The following is a 19,947-nucleotide window of genomic DNA, read 5'->3' on the forward strand; positions in this document are numbered from 1 at the left end:
CACATGTGTGTGTGTGTGTGTGTGTGTGTGTGTGTGTGAATGTTTGTGTGTGATATGTGCATATGTTTTGTGTAGGTATGTGCAATCATGTGCAAGTGCAGGGTGCCTGAAAATGCCAGAGGATGAGTCTTCCTTTTATTTTATGTATTCTATTTTATGTATTAAGCCAGGTTTCTTGCTAAATCTGACATTTACAAATTCATTAGTCTGTCTATATGGTGAAATCTAGGAACTTTTTTCCCAACTCCATCTACCCTCCTTCCAAGAGCTATGGTTCAAATGGACACTTCCATGCCAGGATCTTACATGGACCCAGGGAATCCAAACTCCCATCTTCATAATTGTGCATCAAGCACCTTATCACTGAGTCATCACCTCAGTCCCAACTATGATCTTTCTTTTTTTTTTTTTTTTTTTTTTTTTTTTTTTTTTGTACAGGTTGCTTTTAGGAGGAAAGTGTTCAGAATGGAAGGTCAAGAGTAGAGGAAAATGCAGGTGTTTTATGTTTTGTTTTGATTTTGGGCTCCCAGAGCATTTTGCCAGTCTGAATGTATCACATGGGCCCATGTATTAAGACTTCTCAAAATTGCCTCACACCTGGATTGTTTAAAGTATTTCTCAAGAGCATGTTCATTCTTCTCCTTTACCCCTTCAAAGATACCTGGGCAATAGATGAAGCATACAGGATAAAAGTACTGATCCCTAGAAGCAGGTTGAAGAACTCAGACACAGAGAGCTAAAGTCATTTAAGGTTATAACACTTAGTGAAACTGATAAGCTGTACCACGTAGTCTGGAGACAGTCAAAACTGGTTCCTAGCATGGTTAAAGAATCTGGGCAAGAGCAGAACACATACATGACTGACTTACAGGAAACCTCACCTGAGCAAATGTTGACTGTGTGGCTGAGGTTACATTGGATATTGTTGCTTCTCTGACACCAGGAGACCAAAAATGCCCTTTGGTACCATCTCTGCTTTCTCTTAATGACTGGTGGTTCTGAATCCTTCGGGTCATTTTGGGGGCCTCCCCTGAATAAACCCAGTGCAGGGACCATGGGTATACTTAACCCAAATCTGTCTGTTTTAATTACTCTCCATTGGACAGATAAAAGCTTTCCATAGGATTGCTCTCTCAAGCATTCTTCTGTGGTTTTGATAGTGGCGATTAAATCATGGAAAGCAAAGCAAAACAAAACAAAAGGCACCAGGGTTGACCTTTAGCTTTTAATTTTTTTTAGCATACTCAAAGAAACTGTATCGTTGACCTAAATTCCTCTTTTTATTCCTCTGTTTGTATTCTCCTGTCAGATTCCCATAGATCATGGGTATTGTAAAGTGAAGGCCCCAAACTTGCCTCTTCTACCCATGACCTTACATTTCCCACAGTGGATCGCTACATTGGAGCATCTGAAAATTACAGTCCTAGAATTCAGAATCTAGGAAATTGGATGAACCTTTAGGTCTATCTGCTGTGATCCTCCCATCAGGAGAGGGAATGAAGAAGCTCAGAAAATAATTGCTTATCTAGTGGTGCAGAGCAGAACAGGATCAGAGGAGGCACGAGAACTTCTGGTAACCTAGAGTGATTCTCATGCAGGAATGCATCCTGGAATCCATGTCATCTTCAAAGTCAGGTAGATAGGAGTCACAATTGTGTCTTTCCAAGATCATAGCAGAGATCTTTGGGACACCTTATGGTCTTCATATTCAATTTTCAAATCTACCAAAGGCATGATAATAACAATTTTACAGGGTCATGTAAGCCCCAAGGTATGTGTGTTTAACATAGAGATTGTTACATAGCGGTTTTCAAAAACAACTATTGTCATTATTTATTTGCAACTGCTGCTTTTTTATTGCATAGAGAAATGTCCTTGGTAGATTTTTCTGTTTTCCTATCTGGATACTCTCCAAAGGAGAAAAATATATATTAGCTGAGTATACAGTTGCATGGTTGGCTAATTCTCCTCACAAGGCAATGGCAACAATAAGACCTAATATATTGAGCATCCAAGGAATGGTATAGAGAAAGAGAGAGAGCGTTGGATTCTGCCCCCCCCCCCCCAGATATGGAAGAATGAAACTGAACACTGTGATGCCTAAGTTGTACCACTTCCTACTCCTTAGTTCTACTGACTTTAGGAAGGGAACATCACTTCTCTAAGGCTCAACTTTTATCACTGGTAATGGATGGCAGCTATTTTACAAGACTGGTGTGAACATCATAAGAGCTAGCTCGACATGGAGGCAGCTACCCATGTACCCAGTACATTCAAGGAAATCCAGGGAAGTCAATTCACACACAAACACAAAGCTTGCCTTTCAGGTGGGAAGATGTTTTGGTGTGTGTCGACTATATCACCCATCTTTGGCTCCTCCTAATTGTCTGTGCTCTGCCCAAAATAGAAAAGGGAGAAGTTGAGGAAGAATAGAAGGATTTGTGAACTGAGCACAAGACAGTGGGAGAAGGACAAGAGTCTAGAGAAATCCCAGTGGGAGTGTTTGGAAGGAGTGCTAAATGATAATGCAGCAGTCTGCTGGGGCTTACCTGGTTGAGGCTCAGCGTCTGTGTGACTGAAATAACATGTATCTCTTTTGTTACAATTCTGGAAACTACGAATCCAAAATCCAAGTCAGCTTAGGTATATTTTCTCTCTCATGCTTTTATTTGGCTATCCTCTGTATGTCTACATGTGTTCTCTTCTCTGAACACATATGTGCCCTGAATGTCTCCTCCCATCCAGACACTAGTCATGGGATTTGATCTTATGGTGACATTGCTGCTATATGATCACCTCTTTAAAGGCTGTCACCAAATAGAGTCATATTCTGAGCTTCTAGGTGATGTGACTTCAACATGTACATCTTAATGAGGTCTCAAACATTCAATTTATAACTAATGAATAAATGAGAGCCTATCAAATTATGATAGAAATCTGAAGAAAATTGTAGACACTGGAAGCTAGGAAAACCCTAGCTGGCAATGGAAGTCTTGAAACAGGAGGACAAGCTCAAGAAATCATACTAAACTCTAAGTCAACAGACGCCTGTGCAGATGTTATGTCCCAGTAGAATTGGATAAGTACAACAGATTGTTAGTAGTAAAGAACTGCTTTCTGATTCTAGTTTTAGGTCTAGGCAAAAGCATGTCACAAGGCTCAGCCTTCTGGCTTACCCTTCAGCTCAGCTTGCTTGTGTTGGCAATGAAGACTGGGAGAAGTATTCTTAGAGGAGGCCAGAACTTAAGACAATCTACAATAAAATGCTTGGAGCTTGGCACTTGAAGTAGTAAATGATTACAAGCCTGAGAACCCTATAAGTCTAAATTCAGCACTGTCACCTTGGACTTCCTGGTATTGAACCTCAGTTTACTCAGAGAGGTGAGGAAAGATGTGTCAGCTGGCAGCTTTATGGGCAAGGTTAAGGATATAATGTACAGCACTCGATATTCAGTCATTCCAAAGTAAGAGTAACATGTTTATGTGGAGAAACGAGAAACAGAGATGTATACCCCCTAAAGTAGAATCTTTAATGTGATTCATAAAGTTCCCCATAACTCGGAGCATTCTACCAAGTCGAGCCTATACAGGGCTCTGTGCAGGTCTCCTGTCTTCAGGATTTCCTGCCAGGTGTGAGCTTAAATGGAGAGGTGACAATGTAAAAGAGCCACAAAGTTTTGATGAAGTGATTCAACAGGTAAAGGCACTTGCTGTTCAATGCTGACCCCCTGAGTTTGATTCTTAAACCTGCATTTAAAAATGAAAGGAGAGACCCAACCGCCTCATGGGTGCCATAGTATGTATGCACTCCCACATGTACACCAAGCCAAATCTCTGATGCTGAGGTTTGGCTCTGGATGGAGATGGTACAGGAGTGCTTCCCATCCAGGCTCCTAGAAAGTCACTTCAATGAATCTATTTTTCAATAGAAACTGACTCCTGTCCCCACATCTGTCCCCCACCTTGAGGAAACACAGTGATTTCCTTTCACCAACTTACAATCCAGGTAACTGTTTCCATCTGAACATCTGCAGCTCCTGCTTTAAGAATCGAATTTTTCTTCCATATTTTTTCTCCTGGAGCCACTGCCTTTCCCTTCTGCCTCCTGGGACAAGCCAGCTCTTCCTCTATACCTCTATATGGCAGCATCAGGTAGTCTGAACCAAAGCTCCAGACTCCAGAAAGATTCTGAGCTGAGGAAACCCTACAGATGTGTAAACACTTTACATTGATAACAAGGCAAGCTTCTTTCCAAAAGCAACAGGAAAAGGCAGAGACCAAAAGCCCCTGACAAAATAAAAAGGGAAGAAAGTAGGAAGGATATCATGTTTCCTATTATAAGACCCTTCATTATCTTTTATAGGATGATGATGATGATGATAGAGAAATTAAATGGAAAGGGGGAGACACTGAGCTGAGAGGTATGGAAGACACAAATGTGATGGTTTTAGCAGCCTCTGATCCCACTGACATTCTAAGTGGACACTAAGACAAGAGCTCTAGAAAAATTAATTCCAAATGTGAAGACAGCTCTTTGCCCTTGGAGGGAATCAGTTGGAAAGTAATTTTTAATATGTAGTTTGTTAATATTGTCTAAGCTGGTGGAAATATAGGATTTCTAAGTCAATTTTTTTGAGCCTTCACCCTGTAGCTTAACCTATCAGGCAAGATGATTTCAAGGTACCTCCTTTCCAAAGGTGGCCCCTTTGTATTTTGTTTCCATTTATTTCCTACTCTTTCATTTCTAATGTACTCCCAGTCCCTTCAACATCTTGAAAAACAGCTCTTGATTGGATAGCCTGTGTGTCAAGTATAGTATATCCATTATATCTCTTAAGTAGGACATCATATTTAAAAAGAGATACAAATGGGAGAATCAAGGTCCAGAGAGATGATGTGATTTTGTCCTAGACATATGGCCTGTAACTGCTGTTATCATGAGTCAAAACAGGCTACCCTGGGCCCAAAATCTTTCCCCTTCCTTAACAGTAGAAACACATCTGTCCTCTGATATTCCTTGTCTATTAGCAACTGAGACATAAATTACTGCTTTCAATTCTGTTTGCCTTTAAAACCTCTTTCTTTTTTCATGTTTTGAATTACATGTGTCCATGCATATTCATGGCACACATATTGGGTGCCCACTGTAACAAGGGGTAAGACAGTTTACAGACATGAGCCAATGTGGGCATTACCCTCAACAACCATTCAGTCTAGCAAAGAAGAGACAACATAATGGAGACAGGCAACTCCAGAGTGAGAGATTTGATGTTGTTTTCTGAAAGCAAAAGCAAAATCAGTAGAGAGAATGATCCACATTCACAGAGCTATCAGGGAGTGCCCCTTGAAAACTGATTTGTGCTTTAGTCACTGGGAAGCTTGGGAGAAGGAAAATCAGTTCTGGGTTGACTATGTGCTACAACACTTCGTTCAAAGACCCAAGGGCACATTCCAATGTCACCCAGATGGTGGAAGTGGAATGACTGTATTAGGAGACTCTGTCCATTGCTGGAAAATGTTGTGAGTGGGAAGAAGAAGTGGGTGGGCTTGGATCCTCTGCCAAATGCTGGCCGTGTCAGATGCTAACATAGACATTTGTACAGATGCTAAGGTCTAAGTGCTCACAAAGGAAAGAAGACTGTGTGGGCCTCCTCTATTGATTTTGCTGGACATTCTCCCTGTTCATTTGATGAGTATTAATGGCAGATGCACACTCAGAGTTACGGTGACCGCAATGATTCTCTAGTGAGAGTAGGAACTGTCCTTTAAAAATGAGCATCTTTTATTCATTCTTGTCTTCTTTTCTTTATCCTTTCCCCTGGCTTCATATAGCATCTGACACTTAAAATATATGTGTAATTAGAAAATACTCTTCATCATCCAGGAGCTCTGCCTGTGCCAAGGCACAGTGGGTATATTCCAGAAAGACTGGGAGACAGGGGAATTGATGAGTACAAAGATATTTAGATGCATGGAGAATCCTTTGAGCTGCTTATTGGAGTTTCTACATGATCTCTAGTTAAGTACATCGGATTTAAATGTCCTTAAGGGCCAACTAAATCTTGTGATAACTACCTTGAATCTTTGGTAGATGACGGAACCCAAAGCCTTGATAGTATTAGTAAAGGGGGTGTTTTACAACTTTCACCTAGGACAGTTAATTGCGAGGTCATATACCAACCAGCTGACCTCATATTCGCCTTTTCACTTTCTTTAGTTTTCATGTTAATCATTACATAAAAGAGAGTCTTAATATCACTGCCTCCATTATTATAAGTGTTCAATAACCTAATAGATATAAAGACTTTAGCATGATGCCTTGTCTGGTATATAGTATTAGTAGAGTTTATACTTTACTGCAGTTAAAAGAGCATTTATAAATATGTGAATAGACACATACATACATACATATATACATACACACACGTATATACACACATACAGAGAGAGAGAGAGAGAGAGAGAGAGAGAGAGAGAGAGAGAGTATAAAGATAGGTGTGTTAGATAAACAGCACCTGGTTCTTGGGAGATTTATATGTGATTCTGTAAAACCTTAAGAATGTCATCTGTTCTCTTTGTCTCAGTGTCCTTACTACTGATAAAGTCAAGGAAGTTGGAGGCAGTGATGTTCTGAAATCTTCCCAGTTCGGCTATTAAGTGTCTATCTTTCTTCCAGAACACATGCCAAGGTTAGACAAGATTCATGTTATAGACAGAAACACTGGCTTTCAAGCCCTTGCCTCTTATTCTTCAAGGGCAACCTTTTCCATAATTTCATGTTACAGATCATTCACTGACTGCTAATGGAAGTTGTCTGCTTGTAGTTATGGTAATGGCCCAAGACACAGTCTTTCTAAATGAGCATCTTCTATTCCTTATCACTTTTCATAACATTCTTTACTTAAACTCATAAATTGAAAGCATACTTTTCTATCCAACATTTTGTAAAACCAATAACTGATAGGCTTTATTATCATTTTTAAAATTTTCTATAGTTCAAATACCCATTCTTCTAACAGAAGCTTTCTTTTATGCTTCATAGTCAAAATAAAAAGAGCAAAACCTCATGTATTCATTTTCCATAAGGTGGTAAATCTAACTTTTTTTCCCTAATAGTTCCTCCAGCTTTTACCTTGCCCTAGGGGTGGTCCCAGAGGCTCCAATAGTAGCAGCCAGAGTTTCAGAGAGCTTTTTGAAAACTGTTCTAGATTATCCAGATGTGACATTTATCAGAGAAGAATAACTTGCCTGCATCTACTTCCATGCTTTATTTATTCATCTTTCTCTTTTGGGGCCACATAGGGCTGTATGACAAATGTTCTTATACCTCACGTGATCGAGGATGGGTCATGGGCATTCACACCACCAGTGATCAAGGCAACAGAGATCCACGCTACTTTTTCTCCTTGAAGACAGACCGGGCCAGGAAAGTGACCACCATTGATGCCCATCGCAGCTACCTCCCAGGTCAGTGGGTACATCTAGCTGCTACCTATGATGGGCGGCTGATGAAGCTCTATATGAATGGTGCCCAGGTGGCAACTTCGGCTGAGCAAGTAGGTGGCATATTCAGCCCACTGACCCAGAAGTGTAAAGTGCTCATGTTGGGGGGCAGTGCTCTGAATCACAACTTCCGGGGCCACATTGAACACTTCAGTCTATGGAAAGTAGCAAGAACCCAGCGAGAGATTGTATCCGACATGGAAACCCGTGGCCTCCACACCCCTCTACCTCAGCTCCTCCTCCAGGAGAACTGGGACAACGTGAAGCGCACTTGGTCCCCCATGAAGGATGGCAACAGCCCCCAGGTGGAATTCAGCAATGCCCACGGCTTCCTGTTGGACACTAATTTGGAGCCCCCTCTTTGTGGGCAGACACTGTGTGACAACACAGAAGTCATCTCCAGTTACAATCAGCTCCCAAGTTTTCGGCAGCCCAAGGTGGTCCGCTATCGTGTGGTCAACATCTATGATGATCACCATGAGAATCCAACGGTGAGCTGGCAACAGATTGACTTTCAGCACCAACAGCTGGCTGAGGCCTTTCAACACTACAACATCTCCTGGGAGCTGGAGGTACTGAATATAAACAGTTCCTCTCTGCGTCACCGCCTCATCCTAGCCAACTGTGACATCAGCAAGATTGGGGATGAAAAATGTGATCCAGAATGTAACCATACACTGACTGGTCATGATGGTGGAGATTGCCGCCAGCTGCGCTACCCTGCGTTCATGAAGAAGCAGCAGAATGGTGTGTGTGACATGGACTGTAACTACGAAAGGTTTAATTTTGATGGTGGAGAGTGCTGTGACCCAGACATCACTGATGTCACTAAGACATGCTTTGATCCTGACTCTCCACACAGGTAAGACTTTCCTGGACGGATGTCCAGTTGAGAGCTCACTGTGATGTTCCTATTTTGTTGATAAGATACATAAGTTCCCTAGGGGTTTATGGCATTTTTCCAGTCTGTACAGCTATCTTGTGAGCAATGCAAGTTTATTTTTAAGGTTATCAAGAATACATACATACACAGTCCTTTATGAGACTACTTATTGAGTGCTTGCTATTGACCATGAAGAAGGTCTCAAAATCCTGTTCTCTCAAAGAGCTCAGGGGTTAAATTGGGGACAGTGTACTGCATGCAAATAGCTGTTGTACTGCACATGGTGATGTTTGTTACATCTGTTCCAACCAGTTCAGTAGCTTCTGGCCAAAGGGTACTACTTAAAGTTAACTCAGTTAAAAATAAATAGACTATTTTTATTTTATAATTTTACTTATTTTATATTTAAACATTCGTATCTATTACATTGTAAATAAATAAAAACAGAAGCACCTGATCATTCAAGCCTATAATCTCAACTACTTAAGAGAGAGACACAGGATAATTTTAATTTTAATTCCTGAGCTACAGAATAAGTTCAGGGCAGCCCTGGGAAAATTTGTGAGGCTTTATCTCAAAATAAAAGAAGGGTATGTTTATAGCTCAGTGATAGAGCACTTGCCTAGCTAGAATAAGACTCTAGGTTTATTTTCTAGCAATGCACACACACAAATGGATGCACATATAAATAAAACTGTGAGAGGTAAAAGTCAATTATTTTATTACCAAATTTGCTACATGGGGTTTGTAGTTTTCATGCTGGAAAATTATGCAGAAATCTTCCAGTGTCAGGTCCCGTTCTGTGGATGCTGAGCTGGTAGATCTTGTGTCAGACGGGACTTTGGTTGCAGATCCCAGCTCTACCACCACTTTCTCATGTTTTGATCTCCTAAAGGCTCTTCCTGGAGCTGTAAGACAGAAGTGAGAAAGTGATGACTTTTTAAGTTGCAGAGGTCAGACAAAAGGCATAAAAATGCCATTTCTCTACAGCAGTACCCTGCACCTTAGTAGATATCAATAAGTATGTTTCTTTAAGGAAAGGAGAGGGTAGTAAGGAGGACCGTGCAAAGCACTCACCCTAAGTCTTGAATGTGTCATGGAGAGTTCTTTGGAACAGATGAAAATTCACCAAGGTCTTCAGAAAGAGTCAAAATGGGAAGCCCAACAGATGATCTTCAGAAATTTAATATGGATAATAAATATGTACTGTACTTAATATTCATGCTAAAAAACCAGTATTCTTGTCATTACAAAAGGTAGCTGTGTGAGCTGATAGATAACTTTGCTATTTTCACTATCATAAACTTATCCCTGTGTTTCAATCTCATCAAGACATGGTTTGAACCTTAAATCTGTACAACAGTATTTACTTTTAACAACAAAAATATTAGAAGGTATTGGAGAGATGGCTCAGAGGGTAACTGAAAGCAGAGGGGCCTGAGTTCAAGTCCCTAGCACCTATGTAGATACCACACACAGTCTTTGCCTCAGAGGACAGAGTAATCCAATTCTGGGATCTCTCAAGTCACCTTAGTAAAATGGTGAGCTCCAAATTCAGTGGGAAATCCTTTGTCAAAAACAAGGAAAAGGATGATGACAAAAAAAATACCGGACATTATCCTCTATTACATTGTGCGTGTGTGTGTGTGTGTGTGTGTGTGTGTGTGTGTGTGTGTGTGTGTGTGTGTACAAAGAATAGGAATACTTTCAACATCATTCAAAGATTGGATTGGGGAAGAAAGAAAGAGACTGCAGGCACAGTGAATTTTCCTTGTATTATTCCTGAGAAGCAGGAAGCAAAGAGGCCTGCTGCTGAAGACTTTAGAGTCTGCCCTGGCTGCTACCTAAACCAGCAGTCCCACCATACAACCAGGTCAGCTGCATTTCACGTGGGACCTTCAGTCTGAAGTTAGGGAAAGTAGCACCACCCTCTTTCCTGTTTTTCTCAGGTTCATGGGGGAACTTTTCCACTCTGTCCAACACACAGAACGCTGGACATGCTGAGGGCTTCAACACATTTGCCGACATACGCAGGTTTTCTGCTGATACTTCTCTTTCTCTCTCAAAAGATCAAGGACCTCCCTTGCACAGGCAAATACCTATGTTCAGAGAAATGAGGATTCTGGCAGGGGAACATCCTGCCTGGCAGCAACTCAGCCTGCTGGTGCATGGAGGGCTCCTGGCCACTCACTTGTTGCAGACTCATGCAGCATACAAAGGAAGATTTAGTGTATGGCTAGTCTCTTCCAGGTCACTTCTGCTCACACTTGAGTCATGGAGTAAATTGACAAAGGAGACAAGATGGGAGCTAGTATGTTCATTTGAGTGATGGAATATAGTGGGAATTTAGAAAGTTCAATGTGCATGATTCAGTAAAATCGTTGAACAAATGGGAAATTCAGGTTTTCTGTGGTGAGTCTAGAGTGTTCTCATAAGCTCAGCTCCCATGAAATACCTAAATTCCAAGTCAGTAGAACGAATAATGAGAATATCTGCATCATGCACACATCGATCTCTGTTAACCATCTCTGATTCATGTGTTAAATCATTATTCAGCCTCTGCCAAGGGCTGAGGGGCAGGTACCCCAACCTTGACTTACTTAAAGAAATTCCAGATTCTGAAAGACGGTGGGATACATTTCCAAAGTTATCCTGCTAAAGTGTGGAAGACTTAAACTAAAATCTAGGCTTACTAATTCTAAAGCCATTGAATGGGACTATGTTTAAATCCAAGGAACAATTCGGTAACATTAAAGCATTGGTTAGCTGTCAGGTTAGCTTTTACAAAGCTTATAGTCCGATAGCTATAAGAGTCAGAAACAAAGGCAACTGGCCTTTTCAGAGTCCTATGCTAGCGTACAGGGACCACGGGGCCCCAGGTTCCAGATAACTCAAAATCAGCAGGCAACACTGGCAAATTCCAAAGGCCTCTGCTTTTCTCATCACGAGACTGCATGCTCCAAATGTCTATGCACGGCCATGTGCCAGCAGTGTGACCACTCAAGCCAGGGTCTGTTTGTTTGCTGCCTGGGAAAACTGTGTGCCCAGGGTGAGCCCCACCAGGCCCTGTGTCATCATGACTAAGCTGGGGCTATTGGGTTCTGGCTGAATCAGCTCCCTGTGTGCAGAAAGAAACCTGTGGAAGGTTTCAGGGAAATACTCACTTTTTGACTTTGGACAAATGAGAGGGAGGAGGGGAAGAGAAAAGAGAGAGAGAAAGAGAGAGAGAGAGAGAGAGAGAGAGAGAGAGAGAGAGAGAGAGATAAAGGCACAAAAGGAGAGAGGCAAATGGAACAGAAGCCCAGGCTGCTGTTGTTTACGTGACTTTTAATGAGGTAATCAGTTAAAACAGAACAAAGACAAACAAAACTCTTCCGGGGTATTCATTCTCTCTCTCTCTCTCTCTCTCTCTCTCTCTCTCTCTCTCTCTCTCTCTCCCTGTTCTTGTCTTTTCTCTATCTGTCTTTCTCTGTTTCTCTCCATCATCTCTTTCTATGTATCTATTATTAATGATTTTCTATCTCTGATTGTTTTAAACATTATTGTCATTGTTGTTATAAATATCACTATTATTTGTGTGTGTGATTATGTGTGTACCATGTGTGCATTTGACTACAGAAGCCAGTTATAAGCCATCTCCCATGAATGCTCAGAACTGGATTCAGATCATCTGTAAGAGCAAGTACTCTTAACTGCTGAACCAGTTTTCCCCCTCTTTATCTTTTAAGAGTCTTATTATTTCTTTGAGAATTTCACATATTCATAGAATATATTTTTAATATATTCATTACTCACTACCCACTCATCCCCTTAACTGTGATGAGATCCATACCCTACTCCATCCCAACTTCTTCCCCCCCCCTCCTCCTCCTCCTTCTCATCATCATCCTTTCCTCCCTCCCTCCCTCCCTCCCTCCCTCCCTCCCTCCCTCCCTCCCTTCTTCCCTCCTTCGATCCCTCCCTCATTCCCTCGTTCCCTCCCTCCCTCTCTTCCTCCTTTCCTCCCTTCTCTGTCTCTCTGTGTATCTCTCTGTCTCTCTGTGTATCTGTCTCTGTCTCTTGTCTCTGTCTCTGTCTCTGTCTCTGTCTCTCTCTCTCTCTCTCTCTCTCTCTTATACTCATGGATGTGCTGCCCTTCACTGGGGTGTGGTTGACCTAAAAAGGGCTGTACCCTTAAAGAAGCTTACTCTCCTATCCCCATCAACTGTTAATGGCTCCTTAGCTAGGAGTGAGGGCTCATGACCCCCATCCCTACCCCATGCATAGGCAGGCAACCACAGTTGCTGGGAGGTCATGAGTGCATGTGCGGTCCTATGATGTTTAGAAGACAGTTTCACTCTAGTCTTTCACGACACCTGGGTGTTAAGATCTCTCTCTCTTCTTCCATGATGGTACCTGAACCTTAGGGGGAGGGATGTGGTATACACCTTTCATCTGCCACTGAGTACTCCATAGACAATTATTTGCACTTTGGCAAATTTTGAGTTTCTTTGTTAAATTCCTTCCTATGCTCAGAGAAGCTTCTCTCATGAACCTGAGAGGAGATGGCTACAGATTTGGAGAATAGTTTGACACCATGTCCTTTAGAAACATAGCAATAGTAAATTAATCCCTAGGGCCTAGGAGATCCACACACATGAGTTCTTAGCCAGGTTTGCAGTATCAGTCTGGCATTTTCTCCTATAGGATGGATTAGTTAGTTGCTCACATAACATCCATACAACTGTTGCACTTCCATGATTGTATCTTGCCATATTGGTAACTCACAGAGTTTACAACTAGGTAAGACGGTTGAAGTCTTTTTCCTTTATCAGCTGCAATAACACTTTTATGGCACCATGGAAGCTAGCTTTAAACCACCATGCTTACTCTATAAGAAAAAGAAGATCATTCTATATCCCATCTGATATTGGATTTTAAAATACAGAGAATTATTGTATGTAGGGAAAACTAGGCAGTTACCTGGAAGAATGGTGATTTCATCGAGCATCCAGGAATAACCATCCCTGAGAGGGAGAGAGAGAGAGAGGTCACAGTCAGAGTCCTGGAGTGAGGCAGATGGTACAGTCACACGGAGTCACACGGAGTCACACGGAGTCACACGGAGTCACACGGAGTCACACGGAGTCACACGGAGTGGTTAAGGGGAATTGAAGGAGGGATGATTTTGAAGTGACAACTACTTACAATGCCGTATATAGTATTAAAAAGAACTAGTAACCCTAGCTCTTACCTTCATGGTCATCAAACACGAAGAGACATTTTCAACTTTTCTTTTGTAGAGGGAAAATGAGTGGGCAGATGTAGTAGCTACGAATTGTGGCTGGACTGAAAAGGCTTTTCAATCCTGGCTGTAGCTTTTCTAAAAAGAAAGAAGCCTCCTGGCCAAGCTAGAGGAATCAATGTTATCTTTCTCTCCTGACTTACTCATGGAACACAGAGAGGCCACTTCCCTGAGGTACAGAACAGCTAGTGGCATCTTGATGAGCAGACAGAATTGTCCAGAGCAGAGAGAAAGACAGACCATGTAGAAGGTAGACACAGAGGGAATCAGTGAGAAAGTTAGCCACTGGAAAAGAACAGCAAGAAAATAAAAAGATCGTCAGCTGATGCTTCCTATTCAAAAAAGTAAACCAAAAAAAGTTTCTCTTTTTTTCTCACAGAGAATTTTGTTACCCAGTATCACTTTCTCTCCTTCCATCTCCCCTCTCTCTCCCTCCTTCCCTCCCTCCCTTCCTCCCTCCATCCCTCCTTCCCTCCCTCCCTCCCCCCTTCTCTTATTTCTCTTTTCACTTCTGTTCTTCAATTTCTCTAACAGTCTAGATTTATAGCACATTCCATTCTTGTCAATCCAATTGCTGCTCCTGTGACATCATCACCTCATTGGTAAAACTGACCAGCAATTGTTCTATTGAATCCACTACTACTACTACTACTACAAGTACTACTACTACAAGGGACTACCCCACAGTACTGAGGTGGGATCCTCAATTCTTCATAAGCATGGCTAGTCTTTCTATGTGACCAGTCAGGTAGAGATAGGCATCACAAGTGAACCTCAGTCATTCTTCCTAGGGCAGAGATAAGCCAGGTACACAATTGACATTTTGCATTTTAGTAGTCTGCCTGGGAGACAAATTTCTCAATTCCCCTCTTTGGAACCTGCAACTTCCCCACCCCACCCCTACAGCATCATTGAGTTAATTACATCTGCAACTGTGGATATCTATTTACATAAACTGAGTGGGGAGGGGAAGCAATGTTCTGCCCCTATTGGCTCATAGGGAAATGTTTCTTTGCCTTCATGTGTGTATCGTTTGTGTCTGGGGTGTGTGTATATGTGTGTGTGTGTGTGTGTGTGTGTGTGTGTGTGTGTGTGTGTGTGTGTTTGTGTGTGTATGTGGCTTTGGGTGCAAAGGGGAGGTGGGTGTGTATAAGGTTATTTTTTTATTGTGTGTGAGAGTTCAAATATATGTGAAAATGCATATGTAGAGTGCAGAGGACAGCTTCAGGTATCATTTCTCAGATACCTTTAACTTTTTGTCTTTGAGATAGTCTCACACTGGTCTGGAACTCACCAAGTAGTCTGGACAAACTGGTTAGTGAGATGCAGGAACTTAGACTTCCCTTCCTCTCCATCATGTGAATTACAAGGATTACCATGACCAGGCTGTTTAGAGATACATTCAGTGGATTTCCTCTTGTCCTCATGTTTTCAAAAAGAAGTATGTTACTGGATAAACTCTCTCCCCTTCCCTTTCTTTGCTTTCTCATTATTATTTTTATTGTTATTACTAAATGTAAAAGTAATCTCCTGGCATAAGATCCTTGATCTGCTGGATCTTTGTTAGTTTTTAAAGTCAACATGGCTGGAAGTCTCACAAGAAGTGTTACATCTTGAAGTCATCTCTGCAATCTTGCCTAGGCCCTTCAGAGTCCCATTAAAATTTTTTGGCTTTTAGTTTTGTTTTGTTTTGTTTTGTTTTGTTTTGTTTTGTTTTGTTTGCACTACTGACTCCATTGATGCTCTTAGCCTGAAAGAGTTGTTATCAAGGTATCAAGGCATCAAGGACTATAAGAGCTCAAAGACATATGGAAGACTTTTTGTGACAGTTCCTTCTTGCTGATCACAAGGAGCTCAAGCTGTAAAGGAGAGGGGACACAGCCCAACTCTAGCAGAAACAGAAATTTGATCTGGGACAAAGAACTATGCCAGCAGCTCATTTCCTATTCCCAGGCTGTTTAAGTCCCTCAAGCTTCCCACTACCAATTGCCCCAATGTCTTGGAAGCTGATAGCTGGGGACGTGAAAGGTTATATCTAGCATATTTATTTCCTCACCCATCACCCATATTTTGTTAAGACGTCTTTAATAGCCAGAGCACAGTGACGGGTGCTTCTGGATTTCGAGACAGAATCTCATGTCTTTCCAGGAGTTTGCATTCCGCACTCTAATGTCCTGTTATCACAGTCATCCCAGGGATGAGTGGGAAGGCAGAGGACTTGTTCCAATTGAAATACCAGGACCATAAGTTCCCATGATAACTGAGCAAAGGAAGAACCACTGGGGTTTTGAGAAGTTAGAGAAATCTTCATGATGTGGTAGAGACAAAAGAGGCTCCCAGTATAGTCAGGCTTGGCAATGACAGAAAAGACGGGGAGAAGGGACAGGTTGCGCAGCAGAGCAACTGAGGCTGAGATGGGAAGAGGGAGGCAGAGAGCAGAAAAGGGCTAGTTGGCATTCCATGTATGTAGATGCTCCAATTTGTTCCTCAATTGCACATCTCAAAGAATCAGCATGATTAGGAAGAAATAGAAATTCAGGAGAAACACACTGTGTCCTTGGCTGGGCAGTTTCTTAGCTATGCAATCTTGGGCCAGTCTCTTAAACTCCAAGTCTCCATTTTCACATCTACTGAAAGAAATAATATTTGATGGCACACATCATATATTATTTTATGTGGCCATGAGGCTCATATAAAAGTAATATAACAGGGAGTCCTGGGAAACATTAACCAGTTTGCAGATGAAAAAGATCATTGTTGTGCTGTTTTTTATTTTTTCAGTAACTTCGTTCATTCTTTTCCAGTAATCCTGTAAGAGAAATTACTTGGAATCTTATAATCAGAATATCAGGGTTTATTTAACGTGACTAATATTCATTACAGCAATAACAGGAGTCAGGACTGGTGTAGTGGAAAAAATATGCACACTGGAGACTGACCAGGGTTTGAATCTTGGCTCCACTCTGCCCTAGTTGTTTGACCTTGGCTCATTGTTCAGTAAGAGTTGGTGGTTTCTCATCCATTAAAAATAGGTGATAACAGCTATCTTGTGACATGTCATAAAACATAAATTAAAGTCGCTAGTATAAAACACTTGGTTTTGAATCTGGCACATAGTAGGTATGGTAGGTGTTCGTCCCATTTCTTCCATGCACATAGACAGACTGCCTGCCTGTCAGCACTTATTTCACAGAGACTGCATTCCAACAGGCTCCTAACAAAGACTGGAGCAAACTGCAATATACAAACTGAGAGCATTTAGCCAGATTACTTTCATTCTTAAAATACTTTCTTTTAAGCACTGGCCACAGAACTGGTGCTGTTATGTAAAGACCACATCACTTATATCAAACTTATCCACTTTGTACACTAGTTTATTTGACAATTACCCCAAATGACTATCTGTATTAAAAGACATATTGCCTCGCAATCTACTCCATGCAGTGCTGACAATGGTCCTGCAGAGGCACATGCATGTTTGGTGGATGTTACTGAGATGTTCTTACTATGATTGCTTTAATGTTGAAATACAGTAAACCTGAGCAGACACACTGATGTGCCTAGTCTAATTGTCTCTAATGTAATCTTGAGTTTCCTTGAAACCAAGTAAAGTTCACCTTCCATCGGCGTTTCCACCTGAGAACACTGTACCATTTTAGTCATTGAAAGGATGGTACAGGGGAGATTATAATGAACAGAGACTATCCAGGGCTCTGAAACATTAGGAGAACAGGAAGCTCAAAGCAGTGAGCTGGGTGAAATAGCAAGTTTGAGACACCACGCACATTTAGAGTATGCTTCCACTAATCCATCTGATATGGTTGTAGCTCTATGTAGTTGCCTTCTATGAGACATCAGGATACAAGGAACAGTCTGCTTCACTGTTTAGGTTTGATGGAGTGCCACCATAGCATACGATTCACCTTTTGGGGTAACACCTGGCATGACATGAGCACTACACATAACAATGAGTTTCCAGCTGTTGTTTAGGAATTTCCCTTCCCTGGGAAATGTGATGTCTTCCCTCCATATCCTACGCTCACCTGTTTCTCAATTCTAAAACCTCTTACTAGAATTTTGAGGCTGGAATAAGAGTCAGCGATGTTTGAATCCGTCACTGCTACCGTTTGACTTTTTGCAGCTATGAGTTCCATATTTTCTTTAGATTTTATCTTTCAGTTCTAAGAGCCTTATCCATACTAAATGCTAATGTATTCCTCTTCTGGAGAGATAAGCAGCAGAGCATGCCACACTAAGACTGTACAGTTTGAACAAAGAAAAAAAGGCATGTCAGGGGCTGAGGCTGAGCCTCACTGAGTATTTGTGAAGTCAAGGAACTGAAGGTAAGAAAGATGCCCATCATGATGTCAGTAGCAAACCCTGCAAGCTGCCTCCTGGTCACAGGTAGACCAGCACTGTGGAGCTTCTAGTATGACAGGATCTGGAGGCTCTGTCTCTTACCCCTTTCTGAGGTTCAGTGTTCATTGCCATCTGCCGTTCCCTGGACAGATGGGAATACTGGGTGCCCTTTCGAAGGCCTCAGTAGGAGACTATTGGGGATTTTCCATCATAACTTTGGCAAACTCAGCACTCTCCTTTCCCTCTCTCAATCCACTGGTGACACTGACAGCCCATGACAGCCTCAGCACTTGGTCAAATTCCCTTCCAGTTAGGAAACACAGCCAATGAGGCTGCGGAGGGAAGTTTGGATCTACAAACAACAGTGTATTTCCTTTTAGTGGAAGGAGGGGCACTTTCCTAATGTGATTGCAGCTCAGCATCATCCTGCAAATCACCAGCCTCCAAACCTTCTCTCTCACTTTCTGTAAACACCAAACTAGGGAACTAACATGTAAACACAGAGACCTTTTTCTCCTAGGTTTGTTTGCATAAATAGCGTAAGTTTACAGGACTGTTGAGAACCTCCTTCTGGGTTTTTTGGTTTTTTTTTTTCTCTTCACTCTCTGCTTCTCTGCCCTTCTCTTCTCTGTGCTCTAGGTTGTGTTAGTGGTCTGGTGGTAAAACAGCAGGGAGAACACTGTCTCCATTTTATGTTTCTGGTGTTTGTAATTCCAGACTTTTGTGAGTTCAGACAGTCAACCACAGCCCTTAGGCTTGAACGTGGCTTCTGACTACTGAACTTTTTTTGTTTTTTATGGCCATAGAGGGCAATGGTAACTCTAACACCACAGAAGCATGAAGTGTCTCTGGGTCCTACACAGGGCGGAGGAGATGCACAAGGGAAGTCTTTTCCCAAGTGGATTCCTGTTAGAAAAACAATTTGCCTGCGGTTTGGCCATACACAAAGAAGAAGGAAACTGGATTCTTCCAGTAATACAGTGGCCAGCATGAAGTCTGACACTTCTTCATTCTTATTTAAAATTCATTGTATGTAAAATGGGAAACAACAATGTCTACTCTTTGTTAGACCAAGATCAACTCAAATCAGCTTTTGCAATTCTGGTTCCTATGCACTAAGGCTGATTAGCAGATGATAGATGTCCTGATACAAATGAAAGATTTTGATGACTTTAAAAGGCACAAGTGAAGTTGAAGGTGGACACTAATGTGACTAGAAAAATAAGAGACAGTTCCCTCTTTCAGGGAGTTTCCCAGCTCCTATATCTAATTAGGTTCAATGTGTTCAGCACACCAGGAAAGGAAGCAAGTTGAAAACCCTGTTAATATCCCTTGAATCTCAGTGGTGACACCTGGGAAATCCTGTTTTCTACTTCATTTTTCGTCAACCTCTAAATGTAGAATCCTTTTTTCAAAACAATCTACTTAAATGGTTCTTTCAAAGAGCTTCACATACAATGTCCTTTTTCCAGTATCCTTTCTCCAAACTTGAACTCTGTGGTCATATGACCCTGTGAAAGTCATCTCTCCTTTAACTCCAGGAAAGACAAAATATGGAAAAGTTGTTAGGTTTGTTAAAGGTCACCAACAGAGAGCTACACCTACTGTTGTGATTGCATTATTCTCACTTCAAATACACTTGTTATTTGCCTAAGATTCTAGTCGGCCATCACTGGAAAGAGAGGCCCATTGGACTTGCAAACTTTATATGCCCCAGTACAGGGGAACACCAGGGCCAAAAAGGGGGAGTGGGTGGGCAGGGGAGTGGGGGTGGGTGGATATGGGGGACTTTTGGTATAGCATTGGAAATGTAAATGAGTTAAATACCTAATAAAAAATGGAAAAAAATTAAAAAAAAGGAGAAAAAAAAATATTCATTCATTAAAATTCCATATCATTGTACTTAAAAAAAAAAAAA

General features: G+C 41.6%; 1 protein-coding gene across 1 annotated transcript in view; it reads left to right on the top strand.

The window, feature by feature from the left end:
* Positions 1–19,947, top strand: part of Pappa (pregnancy-associated plasma protein A) — a 233,336-nt gene that overhangs the window by 24,141 nt on the left and 189,248 nt on the right. The window contains exon 2 of the mRNA NM_021362.1: positions 7,303–8,365. Within this exon, the coding sequence (NP_067337.1) occupies positions 7,303–8,365 (1,063 nt within the window). The remainder of the gene's footprint in view (positions 1–7,302; positions 8,366–19,947) is intronic.

Source organism: Mus musculus, chromosome 4 (assembly GCF_000001635.26).
Source record: "Mus musculus strain C57BL/6J chromosome 4, GRCm38.p6 C57BL/6J".
Taxonomy (NCBI): domain Eukaryota; kingdom Metazoa; phylum Chordata; class Mammalia; order Rodentia; family Muridae; genus Mus; species Mus musculus.